The 14068-nt window shown below is 41.6% G+C and overlaps 1 protein-coding gene across 2 annotated transcripts in view; it reads left to right on the top strand.

The window, feature by feature from the left end:
- LOC135916095 (tyrosine-protein phosphatase non-receptor type 23-like) overlaps positions 1–14068 on the top strand; it is an 84000-nt gene that overhangs the window by 48971 nt on the left and 20961 nt on the right. Inside the window, exons 17-23 of one of the 2 annotated variants that reach the window (XM_065449329.1) lie at positions 1528–1551; positions 5469–5672; positions 5783–5879; positions 6051–6115; positions 8001–8129; positions 8190–8321; positions 8395–8450. In XM_065449329.1, the coding sequence (XP_065305401.1) occupies positions 1528–1551; positions 5469–5672; positions 5783–5879; positions 6051–6115; positions 8001–8129; positions 8190–8321; positions 8395–8450 (707 nt within the window). The remainder of the gene's footprint in view (positions 1–1527; positions 1552–5468; positions 5673–5782; positions 5880–6050; positions 6116–8000; positions 8130–8189; positions 8322–8394; positions 8451–14068) is intronic. The other variant, XM_065449337.1, reaches the window with a different exon arrangement.

Below are 14068 nucleotides of genomic sequence, written 5' to 3'. Positions count from 1 at the left end.
GTAATGGATTAAATTTCGGCATTCCCATACACTCAATGTAGATTTAGCCAGATAATACAGATAGCCAGTGCATTCTTGCTTGGACTATGGCTTCCCAGACCGACTGTACTGAGCGGTACGAGGAGTTCTCTGTGCTGGCCAACAAGAGCTGCGAGTAGTGCGGACAAGATGGCAATATCAGCGCCTTGTGGACACCTGTTCCTTTAAAGGGCCCCACACCAGGCCCCATAGCAAATTTTGGTTATACGCTGGAAGTGTTTACGTGACCTCTAGGGAGCGTCCTGCCGCAAAAATTTTTCAAGTCTTCTCATTAATAGCCGAGATAAAAATGTTTCAGTGCCGCGAACCCATGATTTCAGCAGGTGGGCTCCACTGCATAGCGAGACTCCCTCTCCACTCGCCTCGTCTAGCCTTCACAAGTGAAATTCCTTCCCTGCATTCTCCCATGCCAGACCTCAAGGATCACGTGACACATGCGTCACGGGTTGCGCCTTCACTTTTTTTTTTTTTTCCGGTGCTACGCATTTCCGCTGACGGCGTCACGCATGAGCTGTTATCTCGTTTGCACAGCGCACGATTTTGCATGCTGTGCACAAGAAAACATGACTAGCGGTGTAATTCAGTGCTATACAAATACTGAGGCAGAACAAGCGGATCGCAGATCATGATCACGCACTGGAGCACGGTAGAAAATGCCATAGTTTCAGTACCTACGCAAGTGACCGCACGATTGTGGGAACAAGCAGAAGAAGCGGAAGTACATCTCTCTTGCTTCAGTGCGAAGTAAAGCAAAACACATGCAGACATTCTGTTTGTGTTTTATTTAAACTTCAATTTGTCAATTCAAGCAACAGATCACATAAATAACAGATGGTGCCTTGAATAATTCTCGAAGTCACGTGTCACCACGCGCGATGTCACACTGCGGACTCGAGTACGTAGGCGCAGGGGCGTGAGTACGTCGTCCTCCGGCTTGGAGCGCGGTGGCTGCGAGGAGAAAGAAAAATGGCATTTGGTTTGAAATCTCAGATTTTTCCACGATGCGTAATGATGTAATACTTTATCATCGTTATCGTTATATAATCGTTATAATCATTATCACGCAATGTATGCTCTAAGCTTGTCAGCTCAAAATGGCCGGACCTGGTGAGGGGCCCTTTAAGAGGTGCTGTCATGTTTCCTGACTGGTAGTACACCATGGACAAGTGATGTGACACTGTTAATATGCATACTCATACACAGTGCAATGCCTACATCAAAACAACAGCCAAAACATGTCAATATTACTGCCTAAAAATGCTCTCTTGTGCAACACTGACCTTACTTGTGTACAACTATGGGGATTTCTTAATGCTGTGCAGGATTTTATTTATCTGTTTATTTGTTTGTTCCTTTCTTTAAAGTTATTCTTGTTTTCTTTCTTTTTCATGAACTTTTGTATCTACTATTATTCAAAGTGTGTGTTTGTTTTCCTCACTCTTTAGTGTTGTCCTTCCTTCCTTCTTTTTCTCCTTTTCTTGGCCACAGGACAGTTCAGATGTCCACCAACAGGTGAGACAGTTGTGATGCCCACGGCCTTTCCTCTTCTGTTATCTTTCTTTGTTTTCGTACAGTAAAACCAACTAATTAACTGGGTTAGTCAGCATCTCAAGAAAACTATGCTGATAACTACAGAAGACAGCACCCTCACATTTGCAGCAATTGATGCTTGATGTAACTGTGTAGCAGGTAAAGTGTGCCGATGTTCTGTGCTCCTTTCCCATAAAAAATTATGTCAGACTGTCAATGATAGTCCAATTAGGTGGATTTTCAAGTTATCCAAAAATGGATAGGTTGAAAATCCACTTAGTTGGACTATTATTGACAGTGTCTATTATGACTGTTATGAACAGTGTGTGCTAGAATCCAGTTACTTGTTTATCACGAAAGAAGTATTACATTGAATTTTAAAGCAGCCAAAGACAAAACCTGGCAAGTTTCAAGAACCTTTCCTGCCCATAACAGCCCAAATAGCAGAAAGTACCTTAAAATTCATGATGCTGCAATGACATACCAAGGCTGTGTAGCAGTCTGAAAAAAAAAAAAAGAACTTGGCAGTCAAAGGGCTAAAGTAGCTCTTCGGGTGTACAGGAAGAAGTGAATAATTCCTGTTTTTATTTACATTACCAGTGCTCAGCGTATGGATAGCAGGTAATAATAGTTTGAGGTCACCATTCATTAGAAACATATGTAACCGAAGCTACGATTACCAGTGCTCTCATCTGCAATTCTAAGCCTAGTTGTCTAACATTAACACATCATTTCATGTATACAGCCTAAACAACTTTTGAATTGGCAGAGTAAGAATAAGTATGGAATGCTAGTGGCAGGGGATGAAACCTGGCTCTATCACAAGGATTCCAATATAAACAAGAGGAAATGCGAATTCTCCTTTGCCCATAAAATTGAATAGTTTCTCAGAAAAGGTTATGGCTGTAAGCTTTTTTTCGGGCATGAGCATCGTGTTCTACTGATTATCTACCACCCAAGTCACTTTACAGGTGCCTGAGCCGTTCAAGACACTATAACAGGTGCCCATAATCTCCAAGTTCTGTGTCAATTCCACAGAGCTATTATAGAAAAGCGGTAAGGGAAATTTAGCAAAAATACCTTTGCACCTACGTGTCACATGCTCTGCAAGATGCTGGGGATGAAGTGGCGGTCACTAACCAAGTCAAGGTGAAGAACAGACTTTTCGGAGACCGTATGGGTTCCTTGATCACGCTAATTTGATCACACTACTAAGTTAGTGGTGAAGAAGACAAACAGGAAAGCTCTGAGCACAATATCGTATCTGTGTGCTATTGGACTAAAATTTATGTGAACAGCATTCTGTTGGAGTATCCACTGTTTCCTTTCTTGGCTGTACCCTGTAGGAAGCTTACCATAAGCTCACCTGCTGAATTGTTCGAATATATTGAATGTTGTTAGATGATGAGCTGGTTTTGATGATAGTCAATAAAACCAATCAGAATGTCACTCTGTGTAATGCCTTGTTTTGAGCTGTACCACACACTGCCAAAGCTCTCTTAGTAAAATAACACACTGTTAGCATGCGCAGCTAATGTGAGAAAGATTAAAACACTGTATATATTTGTTCCACAATTTTTGTTGATTACTAGCATGTAGCTGGTGCTTTTCTAGTATGGTGCACAATAAACTTCAGTACGTTACTTTTATTTATTCTATTAGTTAGTTACTTCTTTCTACCTCAAAGATCTGCTTTTTATACAAGAATATTCACAACCAGCAATAGCAAAATAAGCATTCTGGGTAAGAAATTTCTTGATATAACAAAATGACTTGGGGGTTAATGGATTGGTGAAATAAGTTTAACGAATTATTTGATTTAAGCATTCAGTATGTGCCATTGAGTGTGAATGCGTTCTTGGTAAATCCTTCAGAATGGGCATGTCCCACTGCCATTCCTACATTAAACCTGAGTATATAGTGTCGGCTCACAAATGTCTATAAAGCACACAGATCTGTTCATAGAATGGTGAATTATATTTCACAGATTTTTTATTTACTTTGCTTTCTTTGATTTAGCCATTTGGTATGTGTTCGGTCTTGGTCATTCCTCCAGAATGGGTGTGTCCCACTGTGACGTAAGGGGTATGGAATCCCTTAATGTTGCTTGATATGTGCATAAGCCTGTCATCACCATTCTTTCCTCACCATTGCCTTCGTCCTCGTGACATCGCTGTGTATACATCTCGCAATGTGCATCAACTTGATTGGGAGTTTGCATATTGGCATAGTTTGGGAACGATGCAATGCATTAACATAAAAATTACATGACAATAGAGTTGTGAACCTTGTGATAGATAAACATATACATTCCATGACCTTACACGTTGCATAAGATGTAAGTAAACAAATTGTACACATTGTCGTCAGTTGTGAAGCATTTAATTAACTGCTTTACTTAAGCTTCGCTTCCCATAAATTCAAAACATGAATTGTATCTGCATATTTTTTTTTTGTGCTAGAAGTTTATGCAAATTCATAAGCTGTTTATTTTTATTAAGAGTTGTATGGCATTGTTTATTAGTGCTAATAATACTACTGTAGCTGAAAGCTGAAACATCACTTCGTTTTTTGTTTCATCATTTAATCTAATTTTTGTGCCCTTTGCATATTCTCTGGTACAGTAAAAGGTCGTTAATTCTAACCGCAAGGGAAAGCCGCTTCAGTTCAAATTAACAAAGGTTTGAACTAACGAAAGTGAAGGAGAACAACAGGACACTGCGATTTGGAAGCAGTAGGACATGTCAGAAATTTGGCGCGTCAGAAAGTGACGGCGTGTGCCGCGGGCACATATCATCTTCAAGTCGTAGCTCTGGGCCCGACTGTGTCACACCACCGATGTCCAGCGAAACGAACGTTAGCCGACGCTTAACACCATCCCAAAGAATCACGACGGCCAGTAGCTCCTAAGCTGAAAACAGACAGGCACAACCGATGAAGACTGCCAAGACAAAGACGCTGAACATGTGAAGGTGGCGAAGGTCCCGATTCGTCGGTTCTTGATTGCAAGCGCAGCTGCGATGCACTTGATTCGCTGTGTTTTGGTGCTTGCCACGCCATCTGCCGCACATTAGCAGCTACACAAGATTTGCAAAGCCTCCGAGATTCGTGACAGGCAAGAAGTCTCGAAGGTCACGTAGAACGGAGAGGGGGCAGCCACCGCTACCTTCTGGCCGAGCCGGCGCTAGTTAGATTTTTCCCGATTTGGCCTTCTCTCGCCGTTCTCGCCGTTCTCACCGTTCTCACCGTTCCGGAGGTGACGCAGCCTTGTGTGTAGGCAGTAGGCACGTTTCTCTGGCCGTGTGCCAGGCGCCGAGCCGCCGGCACAGTGGCGCCTAGTTCGAATTATCCATGGCGGAACCTTCTCGCATTCGAATTAACAGGCTTTTTTTATACATAGACTTCTGTGGAGCTTGGCCGGACCAAATCGTACAGTTCGAATTATCCATATATTCGAATTATTGAAGTTCGAATTAACGAGCTTTCACTGTATATCCAAATCTTCAGCCCTCTTTAATGAGCATACATTAGGTTTGACCTGATTAACCAGAAAGCTAGCAATGTAACCCCATTTCGGGCTGCACTTAAACACATTATTGCTATAGAAAAAAGCATTGAGTCATTTTGGTTTTGAAGCCCAGTACATATTTGAAGATTATTTTATCTGAATGTATGTAGTCCAACTCCACTCCACAAGTGTTCAGCTATTCAGCAACTAACAGTGCTATTCCAAAAGCATTTACAAAGAGTGGTGCATTTGTGAACACTGCTGTGCAAGTGTGTGTTTTGTAATCCATATACTCTTGTTTTTGATGCACTCGTTTTTGATGCACTAAAAAGTGATGTGGAACAAAATGCAGATGGTTTGCAGAATATGGTAGTTGTGCTTTGCATTTCAGGTGCTTTCAAGTGAAAACTGGAAAGATCGGAGCAGCAAAGTCGAGGAGAAATCTGTGGATGCACGCATGTTTGGTAAAGATCCTTTGTCGGACCCTGCTGCTTTGGAAAAGTTTATTACAGAGGTAGAACGTTTTGAGAAGTACGTTGAAGGCCTCACAAAAAAGTCCCTTAATGGTCCCACTCTCCTGGAACAGAAGTGGAAGGTAAGCTGTGTTTAATATAGGTGCTTGTTGCATATGAACAATTATGTGTATTACAGACATTGACTGCAACCTCTTTGCTGTATTCACAAAGCATAATTCACAATTTTCAGGAATACTTAGATGCTCAAGATAGGGAGTCTCGAAAACTGTCAATTTCGGTTGCACGATGCTACCCAATGAAGAACCGCATTCCAGACGTAATGCCATGTAAGTTCGCATCTTTAAAGTTGAGCAGTCAGTTAGCCAAGAACTTTGTTGTTATTCATTGTTTGACGAAATGATTGTTATCACAAAAGTAAGGGAGCAGCAGTTTGTTTTGTGTACATTAAAAGAAAGTAGCCGCTTCATTTGTTTGCTCTTTTTTTACTTTTATCACAGATGACCACAACAGAGTTGCCATGATATCACAGAGGGATGACTACATCAATGCTTCTTTTGTAAAAGTGAGATTGCAAACCTTTCCTATTGTGTAGCTTAGAATGGCATTGTGTCTTACCAATGGAACAGCACCAGTTAACCATTGGATATGTTGCGCTGCTGTAACATCCAGTGCTGCCTGATGGCTGGTGTGCAGGGAGAATATTGTGCCTAAAATCATTTATATAAGCAAAAAGTCAGTTTTGCCTGAAAGACGAAGAATTGGTAGTGACAGCAAAGTAGTATTGTGTCATTACATGAAGGTTCCTAGTTTAGGCCATGTGAATTGCAGTAAATATTCTGTTATTAACTCTTTCTGGTTTGAATTTTTTAAATGTAGTGAAAATTTTATATTAGCTGCATCTGAATGACAAGAGTCGGGGGGGGGGGGTGTAAAAAACATGTAATACTGAAGTATGTGGCAATGAATCAGCGGTTTTTCTCATGAACTGCTAAAAACTCGGTGTGTTAAGTTGTAAGCATATTATGGTTCTGTAATGCTCAATGTATCATATATGCTATGCTGAGTTTGATGCCTCAAAATGCTGATTGAGCGCAGGAAATTTAATCCAAAGCTCATAATTGCATTATTGATATGCTGGGGTAAAGTTTCAGTGGTGGATAATTTAACCAATCAATCACTAATTAATTAAGTAATTATACAGTAATTAAGTTAGCTGAAAAAATTTAACTAATGCCACAAGTAAATGTCAACAATTTGTTCCAATTTTCATTGATGTGAAACTGTTATTACAGGGTTCATTCATAATCATAATGGTGTGAAATACAGCCACAATTACTTTTAGAAGGCCATCACAATAAAACGTTTGTGACAGTGATGATATTTTAATCACTTCTTTGAGAGGATTCAGGCTACAAATAATTGCCTAAGGTTCTTTTTGCTTTGATAGTTTCACTTGCTCCCATAACTCAAGATTAGTCAGTAGTTAATCAGCCCCAGGACTATTCTTTGTGGCATGCTAGTGCAGACCAAAGAGACCAGTGAGAAGCAGCTGTTTCACTTGCATGAGCAAGTAGCACAAGTAATGCCATGCCCTATCTCAGTGCCATTGGGACCCATCGCTGATCACAGCTGCAGGGATTGCAGCGAAGAGCAAAGCTATCACATGACTGCCACAGCAGTAGAAGCGCTGGCCGCTGTGGTCATGCCATTATTTGCAGGTTTTAACACGAGTGGCTCTCTGCGCTTTTTTCCACTAGTGTGGTCACACCTTTCATCAAGTGACCAAGCTGCATAGGAAAGCCAACCTCTCATTCATGGAAGGTGCAGGTCTGCAAGTAGGGAGAGCCAGTGCAGCTAAGAGGCATAGGGCCAATGGCACAAAATGGTCCAACCAAACCAAGAAAGCTGATCTATGTTAGGGCGGCTTATCCAATCTGCTGCAAGAGTGTGTGATAAATCCATTTGCCCGGTGCACAAAAATCTGGCCCCTTTGTGCAGCACACTGCACCCCTAATTGAGCATTTTTGCATAGTGGAGAATCCATTACTTGAGGTTTGCATGAGCATTCAATGCAATAGCAGATTACCTATTGTGTTATACTAACTCTATGCTAAAGCCACACACACCATTGCATTATGCGTGTCATAGAAAGGTCATTGCTTTGAATCTTACTAGTTTAGTATTATGGTCATTTCTTTCAACTGTCTTTATTGCAATTATGAACTGCATGCGGAAGAATTAATGCCGGCTTTGGTTACACTTTCCTTGGCATTAATTATAATTGGTTTGCTTGGTAGTTAGGTGGAAGCTTAATGAAAGCCTCCTCATGTGCCCTAATTCCTCACACCAGCCATGCAATGCTATATAATGTGTAATAGAATAAAATAATGATACTGAAAATTTTTATGCTGATCAGCGTTGTTTCAATCTTCTTAATTCACTCTCAGGACCTGACACCATTTTGTCCAAGCTACATTTTGACTCAAGCCCCTCTGCCAGCAACATTCTCTGACTTTTGGGCAATGGTATGGGAGCAACAAGCAGAAACAGTAGTGTGTCTTCAAAATAACCTTGAGGTGAGCTTTTTTTTTTTTTAGAAGTTCTGGCATTGCCAATTCATTTGATATTTTACGCAGCTGAAGAGCCACATCTACTGGCCTGTGGAGAAAGGTCAACAGATCAAGCATGGAACACTTACTCTTTGCCTACAGTCTGTCAAGGAGAAACAGTTTTACATTGAGCGTATGATGAACATCACCAACAGTGATGTGAGTTTAAAACCATCAGTAATGCTCGCTGCAATTGTGCTTGCTCCCTTATTAAACGCAATTTGTCTTGCAGAACCCAAAGGTGTCTCGAGTAGTCATCCACTTACAGCTGCTAGACTGGCCCCTCAGGTAAGCAATTTGTTGAGCAGTGTGCAAAGAACAGAAGATTTGATCGCAGTTGTAGGTTTCAGCAATAGGTATATATGTCTAAGGAAATCCATAACTTGTTTGTGGTGTGATACAATATGACGACGGTATGCCATGCGTGGTGCGCTTATGGCACAAAACTGGATGTAACAAAAGGGCTTGAATTTTTTTAGGATTTAGCTTTTTTTTTTTTCATTAGGTGCACGCTTTCAATAGCCAGATTTTATTGTTATATTGGAGAAGGTGGCATGGGAGCATTGTCGTAAGCAGTTTATTTTACCATAGAACACAAAAAAGTTGACGTGTGCATCGGCTACTCATTGTTATGTCCAATATATTGTTAAAGCCAGTATTGTTATATAAGTGGGTTCGAGTGTATGTGTGTGTGTGGGGGGGGGGGGGGGGAGAGAACTTTGGCCACTGGGTATTTGCTGTTGGGTGTGCATCCATTCTTGGCCAATCTTACAGAATGGATGTGCCACTGAAACCTAAGGATTATGAAGCCTTAAGTGAATTTAAGTATATGCCATGCTTCTCTGTGCATATATACCTCTCGTCAACATTCGTCCTTGTGATCCAGAGAGCTAACAGCTACAGGCGATGAGGCTGTGCTCATGTCATTCACTACTTCTGTTACCTCACCAAATCAAACAAGCTTCACGTCATTCAAATCCCAACATTGCATTGGATCAGCATTTTCCTTCCTTTCTCTTTTTTTTTTCTGTTCTCGTGAAACCATACTAGCTTTTTTCAGTAATATGCAGTGTTTCAGTTCAGCATAGTAAAAAGTGTTGGTCTTTATTTCTATTTAGCTTTGTCAAAAAATTCTGCAGACTTGTGCGACCTTTCATAATCACCATATAGTGTAGACTGTATTTCCGTGGACATCGCCATATTAGCATAGGCTAATATGGCAGTTGGGCAGTTGGCAGTCTATGGGCAGTTGGCAGGCTGGCTTGGGCGAGTGCTCTGTGTGTATATGGTCAGCAGCAGTTTCTGGTGGTATTTATTTACGTTCACACTGTCAAATAGCATAACATGGTGTCTTTTACACGGGAAACTGTTCTGTGAGATGTACTGAAGTGATGTTAGTTGGCATGGCCAGAGTTTCTGCTGCCGTTGAAGCAGACGGAGTACCTAGCATGGTGTGTGCACTTGTGTTTGAGCCTACAGTCAACCTCGGAGATCAATTGTGGGTTTCTGAAAATTTGTTTGAACAATGTGACTCTACTGCATGTGAATGTGACCTCACAGGTTTAGCAGCAATGCGTAGTTACAAAACATATGATGATCCTAACAGCATTAGTATTGTTCTGCTGCAGAATAAGTTGTGCTATTTACTTTGACAAACATTCAAATTGTTATCTGTAAGTACATTGCGTGACTACTTTGTTTGCTGGACAAGGTTTCTGCCCACAAATAAAATAGTTTTGGATAGTAACAACAGCATACCATACTGTCTGAATCACGCTTGTCAAGTGGTCGAGTGACTGGCTGCAGACAGCGTGTGTTTCTGAGACAGTGGTAGCTGCTGTGTTTAAGGGGCACTAAAGGGAAAAATGATTTCTTCTGCATCAGTAAATTACCGTTCTACAACACCAAAAACACCACTCTTACAACGATAAGACACTTGGTAAGCCAGAAAAAGCGCAAGAACGAAATACGGGTGGCGACGCCTACTTAAGTTCCCGCTCCTGGGGGCTGCGACATCTTGGATTTTGATGGCATCTTCTAGGGCCTACTAATTATGTATAGCGGTAAAGATTGACTACATTGTGTTCTAAAGGAACCAAATATTAAACATGGCAAGTTTCGGGAAGCTTTATTCAGCCAACACGGCCCAAATGCGAAAACATACTTTGGAATCCCTGACGTCACGCTGACGTACCGGCGCTAGGGTTTCGGCGCGAAATTCAAATACTGATACTTGGACCTTCATTTTCTCATCTAATAAACTATTTTTTTGAAATGACTGCCTGCAGGGTTCTCAAACAATGTTTAATCAGTCTAAACTGATTTATTGTTTTGCTTTAGTGTCCCTTTAAAGACCTGTTTGTTGTATATAGCGCATGGTCCAAGCATGCAGCACAATCATGCAAGGCCTTATTGCAGTGTTAGCCAGCGTTCTAATGCGATTAGCATTCTTTGCCTACTTTTCAGGTGTTTTGAGCCTATCTATCTATCTATCTATCTATCTATCTATCTATCTATCTATCTATCTATCTATCTATCTATCTATCTATCTATCTGTCCGTCCGTCCGTCCGTCCGTCCGTCCGTCCGTCCGTCTGTCCATCCGTCCGTTCTCTTGCACCAACTCAGTGTCCCAAGTTGGCTACTGACATGGGCCACTAGGTATGGGCCAGACTTGTACACATTACAGCAAAGAATAACCACTTACAATTACAACTACTTCTTACTAAAATGTAATTGATTACAGTTACCAATTCCTGCCCCCAGAAAGTACTTGAATGATTACTAAAATGTAATCAATTGCTTTAACATTACTTTCTTCCCTGCTGTTATTAACATGGCACAAATACAGCAAACAGAACAAGTTGGCCTGGCTCTTCCTTCACACATTATCTTCACTAACAGTTGCTTTTCAAAATTTTCTTCGGTTGTCTTCCTTTGTTTTCTTTTGAAGACATCTGCAGCAGCACTGAAAACTTGCTGAATGTGTGCACTGGAGAGAAAGGTTGTGTTGTAATGTGCGAACACCTTGCTCATATAATTGTGGTTAATAAATGCCGCGATGCTTGGGTCTGGGTCCTCTATAAAGTGCAGCACTTCATTGCCGCACGAGCAAGAGGAATGTGCTTCCGATAGGGCCAGTGAAAAACTGAAAAATCGTCCATAAGTGATTTCCTGCATGGCATAAACATCCGAAGTGAGCATCGTTACCAAGCCATAGAATTGTAGTTTTATTTTGTCCGCTAAGAAGTGGTAGACCTCCTCCCGGCACCCTTGACTCGTTACCCATATAGACATAAATGGCTAATTATAACGGACGCCAGCAAGTGATAACTTTCCTTTAAAATATGGCAAAATTTGTAAAGTAGTTTAATACAAAGCTGCATATTATTTAGCCTTAAAAATATTGTTTGTATGTTACAACCACAAAAATACATGTTGAATAATTTAACGGACAAAAACTTCAGCTTATAGCAGAGACGTCAGTAACTGCACTAAGCGAAGAGAAATTGAGCGGCAGCTCTTACCACATATGAAGGCCGCTTCAAAGTGTTTTTAGGAGAAAAGAAAGCAATTTACTATAAGCTTTAAAAAAAACGCTCAAAGGTCGGACTTCCATAAATGGTGTGCACATCTGCACGCCTGCCATGTTCAGATGATCGAGGCGCAGTTACAGGATGCTCATTGTACGAAAGAGGTAACAAATGTTCAATACGAGGTGAGACGGCACGCAAGCTCGTATGCGAAAGTTTGCAGTGAACACAAGAATTGCACCAGCTTCAATACGACACACCACAACTTAGAGAAACACTTTTTCGAATATGCGTCCTAGTTGCAGACTGCGACACAAGCAAAAACAAAGTGATGGGTAGGGAGACAGCAGGTGGCCGGGGTGAGGGCGCCGCCGATGTAAAAAAAGAAAATCATCCTAGAGAGGGGGCGGGGGGGGGGGGGGGAGTATGCCGCCGTCGTAGTTCCGCACGACAGATACCAACGGCATAGAGCCACGGTTACACGAAAAATCGAGACAAACTTCGAAACAACTCTGTCTATAAGGACAGAATTGTAGTAGGCACGTTGCTTATAAATGTAGCGTGCTTGTAATCAGCCAAGCCATTTTAAAAATACTGCTTTATTGTTAAATTCGAGGCTCTAAATTACTGATGTGTGAACGTCGGCTGGTTGGTTCTTCGGAATATCTTGACAAAAAGACAGCTCATAGGCGAAAATGCGCTCTATTTTCGGAAAAAGGCGTAATTCCCATTCCTTCTGGGCAAAAGGTGCTTAATTCCATTGCCATTCCATTCCTACAAGTGCTGTCACCATTCCATTTTGCGGTCGCAAAAATGTAGAATGATTCCGGAGTCATTCCAATTTCGGAGTGGTAGCTCCGCAACACTGCACTCCACCTCGACTCAAGAAAGTAGATACTGTATTTACTCGCATAATAATCACACTCGCGTAATGATCGCACCCCTGAATTTTGTCGTCACAATTAGATTTTTTTTTTTTCCCGTGTAATGATCGCACCCCAAACTTGCCTAAGCGATGTGTCGTGTGCCAAGTCTATCTAATAATGATTGCACTTACCGTCTGTCGAATGCTACGCAAACGACTCTTGAAGACAAAGCAGGCGGTCTGCACGTACCAAATATTCTTAAGCAGTTGCCCCATTTCATCCCTTTCATCACTTTCTGCACTTCCATGACAAAAAAAAACAAGCTACAACCAAACTTGCCTTTATTATGTGTAGGCTTTATAATGGTTGTGGTCAACAACAACAAAAAAGGCGCCTTTCAATTCTTCTCGTCTGAACTCGTGGGCACGTAACAAATCGTGAGCGGCAACGATAGCAACCACATTTACACCGATACGTTAGAAATGTACCCCGTTCATAGCCGATGCTTGTAGCACAACTAAGACATTCGCTCACCCTTAGCGGAAACCTGCCGTATTAGGATAGTAGTGAAGACAAATGCCGCAGTTTCCGCAGCACGCCCGCACTGTGTTCCTATGTCACTGGCAGCTAAACGTGCCCATCTGTTTCTGTCCCCTCAAAATGGACATGGCTATGTTATTGCCGCAAACTTGCCGATATTAACGATATTATTCATTACTGATACAGAAGAAACTGTTTCAATGTACGTAATGTGCTCACGAGAAGAATGAAAATCTCGTTCGGCGCGTTCGGCTTGCTCCGCCGGCCGCCATTTTTGTTTTGGTGTCCCTCACTACATATAGCGGCAGCCGCCCATTTGTTGACCTGTCGTCATCCCGCAACAAACGCGGGGTGAAAAAAAAAATTTTTCTTTTTGCGGGAAATTTAACCCGCTAATAATCGCACCCCTGAATTTGCATCAATTTTTTTTTTACAGAAAGTGTGATCATTATGCAAGTAAATACGGTAGTAGTGCCATGCCATCCATTGACAGAAATGGTCACTGCGCTTCGTTATCATTCACAGCAATTCTTGAGAAGCATAGTGCCTTTTTCTGTCAAGGGACAGCACTGTGCTTGACTTGGTGGAATAGCTTCGAGTAGGTGATCATTTTAGAATACAGGGGTTAGTCCCTGTTGACATACATTATTATATGCATTTTGAGCATATCTGTGTCCATACTAGATGTCAGGCTTGTCATCCTTGTCTGTTGTCCTGTTTTACTGCTTCACACTATACGCTCTTGCAACAAGATTATTAGGATACCAACTAGCTCAATCTACCACCTTTCTTTGTGCATAACATAGTTGAGTAAACATCATTTGAATGTCACAGCTACCAGTGGCAATGCAGAGCAACGGCACTGTTTCCTTCTCTTCCTAGTGCATTACCACCATTTATAGTAGGATGCAACTTAAAAAACAGCAATCGGCAACCAAGGCACACAGACCGCGCGGGGTTGTGTTACT

The sequence above is a fragment of the Dermacentor albipictus genome, chromosome 1 (genome assembly GCF_038994185.2).
Source record: "Dermacentor albipictus isolate Rhodes 1998 colony chromosome 1, USDA_Dalb.pri_finalv2, whole genome shotgun sequence".
Lineage (NCBI taxonomy): Eukaryota > Metazoa > Arthropoda > Arachnida > Ixodida > Ixodidae > Dermacentor > Dermacentor albipictus.
This window is presented reverse-complemented; position numbering and strand designations above follow the sequence as displayed.